The sequence below is a fragment of the Pundamilia nyererei genome, unplaced genomic scaffold (assembly GCF_000239375.1).
Source record: "Pundamilia nyererei isolate P.nyererei 1_Seehausen unplaced genomic scaffold, PunNye1.0 scaffold00006, whole genome shotgun sequence".
Lineage (NCBI taxonomy): Eukaryota > Metazoa > Chordata > Actinopteri > Cichliformes > Cichlidae > Pundamilia > Pundamilia nyererei.
Genome location: NW_005187407.1, coordinates 5,883,376 through 5,893,618, shown reverse-complemented (window position 1 = coordinate 5,893,618; position 10,243 = coordinate 5,883,376). Strand labels below are relative to the sequence as shown.

At 39.7% G+C, this 10,243-nt stretch overlaps 1 protein-coding gene across 5 annotated transcripts; it reads left to right on the top strand.

The window, feature by feature from the left end:
• On the top strand, positions 1-10,237 carry poc5 (POC5 centriolar protein homolog (Chlamydomonas)). Of its 5 annotated transcripts, none has more exons than XM_005722302.2 (13): positions 3-209; positions 1,392-1,475; positions 1,983-2,124; positions 2,863-2,973; positions 3,101-3,300; positions 4,120-4,296; positions 4,772-4,876; positions 5,271-5,450; positions 7,117-7,291; positions 8,447-8,580; positions 8,903-9,004; positions 9,143-9,313; positions 10,018-10,237. In XM_005722302.2, the coding sequence occupies exons 1-13, from the start codon at positions 132-134 to the stop codon at positions 10,150-10,152; spliced, it is 1,794 nt and encodes a 597-aa protein (XP_005722359.1). In that variant the 5' UTR covers positions 3-131; the 3' UTR covers positions 10,153-10,237. The 5 variants fall into 5 exon arrangements, with proteins under 5 accessions (XP_013770056.1, XP_005722359.1, XP_013770051.1 ...); XM_013914597.1 differs by having other exon boundaries at positions 5-209; positions 7,117-7,300; XM_013914598.1 differs by lacking the exon at positions 3-209 and adding an exon at positions 686-765 and having other exon boundaries at positions 7,117-7,300.
• Positions 10,238-10,243: the final 6 nt, after the last annotated feature.

Below are 10,243 nucleotides of genomic sequence, written 5' to 3'. Positions count from 1 at the left end.
CTATTGCCAAGCCGTTAAGGCCTATCCCACATATGTGCCATAATACTGTTAAGTACTAATAAGTCCTCAAGTGGTTAAGGCACTGCTGCAATTCAGATTGTGAACCCTTGTCTGTATCTGCATTTGGGCTTATGAACAATAGAGAAATGACCACAGGGAGGTTCACTGGGTGGTGGTATTCCCCAATGGCCTACACCTTCCTAAGACAGGTGAGTTTACTTCCTCATGAAAATGAACTTAATCAGATAATCTCAGCTAACATCAGACTGCATTTGAAATACAATATGGAAACCATGTTGCTCTTTAAATGAGCCAATCATTTTTGTAACTTTAGCAAAGTGAACAAACCCGAAACTTTCTAGGGGCAATTAAAGTAGGTCTTTCAAGTATTAATTTTCAACCTGTTATAAAAGAAGAGGTCCTATTTGCCTCTATCACCATGATTCCTTTAGTTTAAAACCCTGATACTTACGGCACTGTGACACTGGAGGCTAAAATAAGTGTGAAGTAAATAAAAAATATTTTCCAAAATCACAGTAAAAGGTTTTGCACACCTTTCATATTTAAAACACAAGACAAGTAGCTTCGTTCCGCTTATCGTTGCCATAGGAATAGTTTAACCAATCAGAGGCGACATAGTAGGGCCAGTTAGAAAGAGTAGCCAATCAGAGAGTCTGTTGTTTAAGAGCCAGGCTGTTTGAAACGGCAAAGCAAGCACCTTTCAACTGACGACTTGTGAAACGGGCAAGCGTGGTACTTTTTATGGTAATATAAAATAGTTAAGTTTCCGAAAAGCGGCGCTACTTACAGAGGTAGATATACTCACTTCAAGTAGTTTAGTTTTTTTTCATGAGCAGCTGTATTTCTGTCTCCACTTCTCCATTTCTGTTTTAGCTTTAGCTCTGATTTATTTAGCTAACGATGTTTGTTTAACTCGATCAATTAATGCGCCTGTAAATGAGTAAAATATAGAAAAATGTAAAGTTTTTTAAGCGTACAGATAAGCATATTCGTGGATTTCTTTGTGCATGAGGAAGTTTTCTGTTTACTCTGTGTGTACCTTCATTAGTTTGTAATGTAGAAACTAGCGTTTGGGCTAAAGAAACTTAAACAGAAGGCTTCAGCTGTAGCTTGAAATAAGTATTAAAGTTTCTTTTATAAATCAAACGCATCCGAATATGTTTTATGTCCATGCACGGTTTGCAAAACAAACAAAAGAGTACCAACGACTATCAATAGCTGCCAAAGATAACGGTGGTGGCCATAGCTGAAATTAAAATAAATACTATATAGTAACATACCAAAGTAGGTCCCGTCCGTATGGCCAGTTATTGATAGCTCATGCTGTGTTATTAAACTAGCACTATGACACTGTATATCTCTGTGTTTAGATGTCCTCAGACGAAGAAGAACCAACCAGTCCTGTTCTCCCCAAAGACTCGGACCGGGGCAGCTCCGTGTCCTCTGAGCTTCAGGTGAAAATGTGCTTTTATTTACACTCATAATTCTATGGAACCATGTTTCCACCACTGGAAAACTATTATTTATTAAAAGGAAATACTCATCTATTTTGTTTTTGTATTAAATGGTAAAAGGACAGATTGTCTAGAAGCTGCTCTGAAAAAGTTTGGATATTAAATTCAACATTTTACACGATTGGTGATTCAGTTTGCTGTTGTCTGAGTCCAACCATTTGAATTAGTCTGCCAACCAAAATCGTGTGTGATATCAGGTTGCTTGAACTAGAACCTTGTGTGAAAGTAGTTTTGCTGTGTTGCAAGTCCAAATGGACTCTGTTAGGTTGAGCAAAGCTTTACATAACATGGTCTTAGCATCACTAGGTGTCAAAATAGAAGAGTCACACTAAAATGTTGTAACCAAAATAAACTGACTTGAAACAATACACAGAAAAATACAAACTGTAATATGCTTCAATTGATATTTGACCACCTTGTTCTTTGTTATTGTTTATCAATTAACAGGATGAGTATGAGGAGCTCCTCCGTTATGCTGTTATCACCCCTAAATTTGACGCGCTTGGCGTTCAGTTGAAGCAGCAGAGCACCTCGCATCTGTCTGCAGCGGGTGGAAATAAAGATGGCACAAAGTTTCAACCTGTACCAGGTATGGTGGCTTCCTCCTGTATGAAGAACACTTTCATACACATGTCTGTGTAGGTTCACAGTCATCTAGGTCATCTTAGTCTAGAGAGCTTAGAAAAAGAGGCAACAAAACAAAACAGACACACAGTTCACCGGGACTGGCTGACTGAAACTGAATATGAGCCCTTCCAGACACTGTTTGCATCAAATGATCGTCTGTCAGAAAGGATTTGGCATCAAAATATGGAGAAAATATGTGTGTGTGTATTCATCAGCTTTATATTTTCATCTTTTAAACCAGTGTAAAAGGCTAGATATCAGTCTGTCACATTGTACCCCCTATCTCTTTCCCCTGCAATACCCACATCTTAAACACTCCATCAGTTTCCTCCCCTGTTGTGACTCTCATCTGAGGTTTAGTGCTTTAACTGTCACGGAGTCGTGCACGAGGATGTAGAAAGCAGACGGGCCAATTGGTAATGATCTCCTGGCACTCTGCCCGTACTGCTCTTTAGAGTGCAGGCTTTCTCTTCTCCCTCCCTGCAGAATTTAATTAAGATATTGACATAAATGCTTTCTTGGACAAGGAGCCACACTCATCTTATTTACCACTCTCACCTTCACATTTTCTGCTCTTAAGCTGTTTTTTGTTTTCTGACTTTTTTGGATTACATTTTTTAAATCAATCATTTTAATCTATCTTTAGCCACATTTATCTATTCCTCTACCTGCTCACTGTAACTCCTGTATCTTCTTTCAGATTCTGCCATTGAAGCTAAGGATGGGCGGCACTCTAGCAGGAGCCTGAGATCGTCACAGGCCTCCCCCTTGATTGTTGAGCCACACTCGACACACTCAAGAGCCTCTCGTGGTAAAATAATTGTAAAATTTCAGAGAAACAAAATACTTATTATGTGTAACTGTCATAATACTGTTTCATATTCTCAGCCATAGTCTGCCTGTCTGTCTGCGGTTGTGCTTTTTTTTCCCCACTCCAGCTGAGAAGATGGCAGGTCATTTGTCTAGCAGGGCGTCACTGCTCTCAGATAATCCCTCAGAGAGGTTACAGGTGGCATCTGAGAGGTCCAGGCCAGATACCCCAGAACCCTTTGAGTTTGTTGTGACAGAGATGTTTATTTCAGAGGAGAACATAAACAAGATGGAGAACATTCTGGACACGTGGAGCAACAACCTGAAGGTTAGTCTGCTTCCACACAGTGTACAACTGTCCTTCACAGCCGCTCGGTTTCTCCTGTGGGCTTTTACATAGCAGCAAACAGCATTGATGCATAGATAGTTTCTGGCATTTTTGATCATAATGATATTTTTCACACTCTTCTTTCTCTGCCATTGTCATTAGAAAGTTATACTATGCCTGTGGTCAGATTAGAGATTATATAGAGGGAATGTGTCTGAGCCTCAGGATGACTTTTTGAAAAGGATGACACCTCGCTGCTCTTCATGGAACCGTTGACCTTTTAACTGTGTTTCCTGGAGACATTATTCTAAAGGAAATGGGTGTCTCCATGTGGGTGTCCATCCTGCCCTTTTCCTCTGATTTTGTACAGCTCATTCATGGAGAGCAGATGACAGCCAATCACCTGCTAAGCTGTGCAAAGCTTAATCTAAGAAAAAAGCAGTACCAGCCAGAAGGAGAAGGAGATGTGGGTTAAATAGTATACTCGTGTGTTGAGGGAGGGGTTTGAAAGTTCTTCCAAACCTGGAACTACACATCAGAACTGTAAAATAATACATCTCTGGTGGAAAACTCTTACACTCTGTGCAGTAGCATAAATCTGGCTTAAGTTTGCTGGACTTCAGATGTCAAGAACTGAGTCCAGCAAAAGAAAACTTAGAGATGAATTCTTCAAGATTTCTGTGTTGTGCAGTTGCATCTGTCTGGCACACCTGTTCATGTAATTTAAAAGCAACTACAGATATTTGTACAGATGCTCATGTTTGCTAAAGTAGAGTAATGAACACATTGTGACAGCCCAACCCTCTATTCCCTAATTAGTCAAATGTGCTGACGGAGCTACGGAAGTGGAAGTTGGCCTTCGTTGAGCAACACAAGCTGGAGATGATGAAGGAGAGGGAGAGGCATGCAGCCCAGACAGCTGGCCTGAAGTCAGAGCTAGATAGCCTTAAACAGCTATTACAAACCTATGAAACCTCCAACCAAAGGAAAGATGAGGTGACTACACGTCTGTTTATTTGCTTTATCTAGTAAATCATTTAGCTGTTTGTTATCAGGTAATTTGCAGAATAATTTGTCATTTATTTAATCACCTGTTGTTTTTTGTTTGTTTGTTTGTTTGTTTTTTGTCAACAAAACACGAAAAAACTGTAAAAACACCCATTACAAAATCATGGACTCCAAGCTGACATCAACTAATGTCTCGTGTCTCTAGGAGACTAGAGTGCAAAAATATTATATTTAGTGCAATGAAAGGCTAAAAAAAGACTTTTACATTTAAGGTCCTCGTATCAGTGTTTTGTTAGGCCCCTATATACGTCTTTATTAATTAATTTGCACATTATGCCTTGCATGCCTGTGTAAAAACAAACAAAAATTAAAAAAAATAAATTAAAAATTCAAGAAGCACTCTACTTCCTTCCTTTTTTTTTTTTTTTTTAGACCAATGGGCTTGTTTTGTGGACTCTTTCAGGTGATCGGGAACCTGAGCCAAGTACTGGACAGACAGAAAGAAAAGCTTGAGAAGATGAGGGCCTTCACCCACTGGAGACTCCAGCACATCGAGGCCAAAGAAGAGGTATGGTGTTTAAGAAGATTTCAAAACCTTTTGACATGATATTTTAGAAGTTGCTTGTGACATTAGAAATGCTCATCAAATAGTAAAACCCGTCTCTACCTTTAAATTGTCAGAGATTTTTGCTACGTCCAAACTACTGGTTTACTAAATTTTGTGCTTTTTTTTTTCCCCCCCCTCTGTTGCTGTTTTTTCAATGTGAACTTTCATACAAGTGTTGGTGATTTACTTAACTCATCGGGTAATGCCATTCCTTAAAAATGACCAATTCATATTTTTGTATAAACCACGACATAAAATTCATGACGAGAACGAATGCAGCTGCACAGGAGTGACTTATAGACGTAATTATTGCCTTGTAAATATTACAAATCACAGCCCTGTGGTTCCCCGCCAGGCTCGTTCTTCTCAGGTGGCACAGCAGCACTACAATTTGCAGCTGAAGAAGAAGGTGTGGTTTGCCTGGCAGTCTCTGATCCAGAAACACTGGAAAGTCAAGGTGGAGAGAGCTTGCCGTTCAAGGGCTGAAGAGGTCTGCTCCCAGATGTCTGTGGAGTATGAGGCTAAGCTAGCAGAGGTCAGTACATGTGGGACAGTGTGTCTAAGATGAGGCTATAATGCTCACTTCAAACTGAAACTCTCTGCATTTAAGTAAATGAGCATCCCACTTTTGTTAGTATATCATGGTAAATGGACTGGTTTTCAGCTCTGTTTGAGCACTGAGTGCTATCTTACTACAAGCCACACTCTTACAGACAGATTCATACAAGCAGTTTTTTCTATGCCTAAACACTTTCGTCCTGACATTCAAACACTTACACGGATGCATCAGGTTCTGCTGAGTAGGGGATTGAACCATCAACTTTCAGATCATTATATAACCCACTCAGTGTTGGGAAGGTTACTTTTAAAATGTATTCCACTACAGATTACAGAATACATGCCCCAAAAGCGTATTTTGTAATGTATTCTGTTACGTTACTCAATGACAGGAACGTATTCTGAATACTTTGGATAACTTAATAATATTATCATGCTTTTTACAACTACATGAATGTACTATTACTGTGTGATTTATTACTGTTACTGAAATACCAATACCAGCTAGATTTTTAAATCTTATTATAAAATGAGTAACAGTAGGGTGGACAGTAGGTAAGGCTGCACTTTTTGCAGCGATCTCGTATAGAAAACTATTTTGTGTGTATATAAAACAGGTCTGCGGCTCCGAACCGTAGTAAAGGGACCTCTGGCTAATATGTCGGGTTCCGTGTCGGGCTTGTAGCCGAAAACTAGCTTTACTTTGTTGTCTGGGTCAACGTTTCTAGCGAGAGACAGAGAGAGGCGTTGAAAGGCTGCTCCAACGGAACTTATTGTTTCGGAGGAAAACACGAACACAGTGTACAGTCGAGTCTTAATAGCTCACAACTGGGCTCGTCAGGCACTCTTTTTGGCTGCAGTGGTTATTATTATATTTGCATGCTTCCATCTCCGGTTTCTGGTCTGTTGCAACTCGTACTTTTCGACTCTTTTTCTCCCTCCTCGCGCTCACAGACACATAACGGGTATGGCGGTCCATTCTCCCTGCAGCACGGACTACACTGCCCATGAGGCTACATTCTTTAGGGCGATGCCTGTAACACTCTGCCTATTGCCTTCATATTAAATCATTTTTGTGAATAATTTTTAAAAATATTTCTTCACCTCGTTATGCGGGCCACAAGTAGAGGTGACATGGGCCACGAGATTGAGACACAGGCATTGGAGCCTCTTAATGCGTGTTTTCTTTGGGTTTCCACCGGTGTGGAATTACCAAAAATAGAGAGCATAGGCTAACATATGAAACAGGAAAAGACTGCCGTGTAATCCATTTATTTCAATATCACCTTTTTAAACGGTAACTATAATGGATTACAGTTACTCATGTTTTGTATTTTAAATACATAACGCTGGTGCATGTATTCCATTACTCCCCAACACTGAACCCACTCTACCACCTTAATTACTGTGAATTACTTCTGTGTTCTCTCCAAATCACTGTAGAGCCCGTGCCGATGGAGAAACCAAAAATACATCCTACATAGGGCTTCATATTTTCGTGTTTTTATTAGGCTGTAACATAATAATCAAATGGTCTTTGTTTTTTTTTAATGCACATCTTGTGTTTTTCTTCTTTTTAAAAAATAATTATATAAAAAGATAATTCGACAATTCTTTCTATCCTTTGCTACCTGTGTGCACAGCACTGTGAGGCTATAGAGCGGGCACAGGCGGAGATTCAGAGACTACGATTAGAGCGAGAGCGATATGAAGAATCCATGAAGAAAGCCTTCATGAGGGGTGTATGTGCTCTCAACATGGAGGCGCTCAGCATGTTTCACTCTACAGAAGGACGAGCAGAACAACCTCCAGCTCATGATCAGCATGGTTTGTAGTAAATTTGTGGCCTGTGGAGAAAAACATTTATCTTCGTAGAAATGTAGCACACTAAAGCATGTACTGCTAGGATGATATATAGACTGATGCTCTATACAATGTACCATGGTTGCATCGTGGGCCTTGCCTCTGCGGTGTATTGATTTAGCGCAGTTTTGGAGATTGAAACAAAAAGACAAGATGGAAACAGCATTTTTCCAATAGAGTGCAGCCATGTGCTATTGACGTTTGTTAAGATTTATGATTGAGAGGAGGGAATGGGGTCTTTGCACTTTACTTGAAAGCCTCATTTAATGAAGTTAAATCTGTGAATATGCTCAGCACTGCGCAAAAGGTACTTTGCACAGGTTGGCAAGTTTAATGTGGCAATTAAAAATTGGTTGATAAAATTTAAAACCCTTTTGAACCATGTTATGAATCATGTAATGAATGTTAGTTAGTTGTATGTAAATGCTGGGAAGATTGGATTAAGAGCTTTGGACTATTACCTGACACTTCAGTAGAAAACCTTAAACTCGGACCAGCGGTGTTTAAAATACTAGCATCATATGATTATCACCAAGATGTCCCACTGGCATGAGTTGGGAAAAATATCTCATCATTATATTTACACCACCTGTCGTCAGATTTGTTGTCTGAATCTGTTTTTTTTTTTTTTTTTTTTTTGTTGATACCATGGCTGCTGGACTTGGATCTTACTATCTTTAGCATGTAGAAATGAAGCCTAGCATGGGCATCTGCTCATCCATCTGCTTTCAGGTTTAATGAGTCTTCCAAACTGAAATGTATGTTAATACGATGCTGTCAGCCAGGGCGGTTAATTGATTACCCTTTCCTGTTGCTTTAAAAATGAGCACTTTTTTTTTTCCTTTGGATTTTTTTAAAACTGCACATATTTATATATTTTATACTTTATAGGACTTTTGCAGAAGTTATGAATCCCCAGCTCCTGCTACACCTGTGGTTTAAAATGGGTACTTTATGTGTCATCTGACAAGCAAGAGATCATTGAAATATTCCCATTCAAATACAAACTCAGGATTTCCAGTTTAAAGGGGGATTTTTGTGTAACTACAATAAAAATGAGTTATTACTGAGTCCTAATCACTCAATGAAGGTTTCTTTTTTGTGTCATAGTTCCTCTGCCTCGTGAGGATGAGCGTGGCTCCTCGGCCATGGCTCAGCTCCAGCCATATGCCACCTCTTCCACACAGTTCAGTCCAGTCCATTTTGACCACCCAGGCCCGTCGCACAGTGAAGCAGATGATGTGGCAAGTCACTGTTAATTTATAATGAAAACACACCATAGTACAGTGTCTTTCCAAATCACTCGTGGTTCTTGAAATGTATTTATTGAATGTTAAGCATGTCCTTTCACGTGGATCATTTTGTTCTTTTGATTATTTATTACTTTATGTCGCAGACAATTCTGGCTTCACATATAAATCATGTGATTGCCCTAAAAATGAAAAATTTGTAGAGCAGTCTTGAATTTACCTTGTTATACTTTTTGTTTAAATTAGATGCACTATGACTAACTTCCTCTAAATCCCAAATCCTGATCCTGTGTTCACTTGTTGCCTTTATTTGTAGATGGACTCTGGTGCCCCCATGTCCCAAGAAGAAGCACTCCCTCCCACTACAGTGGTGCACAGCTCACTCCCTCTTGGGGGAATTGCAAGTTCCCACAAAAAGGTTAGTGTCAGACATATAGAGACAAACTACTAACAGCAGCTGAATCTATGTCCTGCTTTGTTGTCTGTACTGTGCCATCTAAAGCTCTTCATCAAAAATCACATTTGTATATAACACTAAAAATATTGCTTGTTTTAGGTAGGTACTCGTGTCGTCACAGCAAGTCAACAAAAATCCTCAAAGACTGTAACGGCTCGTGTCACTGCGCGCCATGAGATCAGTAAGGTGGGACGTAGCAGCCTGCAGGTGATGGGAGTGGCTCCACCCATGAGCTCTGTGGTAGTCGAACGGCATCATCCTGTTACGCAGGTATGTGATGTGATGCATCGATACTGTTCCTTTACGAGTCTTGCAGTCATATACTTATGAATCTTTGCACAGTTTTAGCTTCAAGGTCATGTTGTTGCGTATCTCGGACCACATCTAGCACAGCTCTTGCTTTTAGACTGCTCCCTCTAGGGTTTTCAAGTGACTTTGCACTTAAACCCTACACTTAAATTTGCATTATTTTTCACATCAGCTGGTTTCTCCAGGACCTTATAGTTGATGTCTGCATTGATAATCTGACTCTCGAGGACTCACCAGAGCACCAAAGTTTTATACTGGAAACTGCAGTTTGGTCTTTGGGTTTTAGCCCAAGCCCAAACTCTCATCACCAATAAAAATTCTGTCACCTTGAAACAAAAGTTGATGTTTTGGGGGGGTTTTTTGGTCAGTGGGGAAATCTCAGTTCCCACTGCAAATGGTGATAATCGGACTGATCTTAAAAAAATAAAATCAGGTATGCTGGAAGCAGTCCAGGGGTGCATGAGAAGATGCCTACATCATAGGAATTAAAACAACAGACTTTTTTGTGTTGTTTGATTTTTGTTTTTCTATAAGCAAAATCACTTAACTTTATAAAGGTACCCTTTTATTTTTCACGTTGTTCAAATGCAACTTTGTTTATGTAAATTAGAAAAGCAATTTAAACTTTTTTTTTGTTTGTTTGTTTGTTATTTGCTTTCTTTTAGCTCACCATTGGGCAAGCCACAGCTGCTAAATTTCCAAGCTCCTCCCAAAAGGGCCACTTGTCCACTGCAGGCAGAGCCTCCTCCAGAACGCACAGCAGCACCTGTCACACACACTCCATCAAAGTAGTTGACTGATGACACGCACATATGTCAAAGATCTTCCTTAAGACCAGCTATGCAAAAATCCAAATTGATGGAATTTTCTGTCTTGATATGAAGGCCATTT

Coding starts and splice junctions, on each gene's coding strand:
- poc5 (XM_013914597.1), top strand. CDS start 132: ATGAACAATAGAGAAATGACCACAGGGAGGTTCACTGGGTGGTGGTAT. Junction 2,974..3,100: donor ACACTCAAGAGCCTCTCGTG/GTAAAATAATTG, acceptor TCCCCACTCCAG/CTGAGAAGATGGCAGGTCAT. Junction 9,314..10,017: donor GGCATCATCCTGTTACGCAG/GTATGTGATGTG, acceptor GCTTTCTTTTAG/CTCACCATTGGGCAAGCCAC.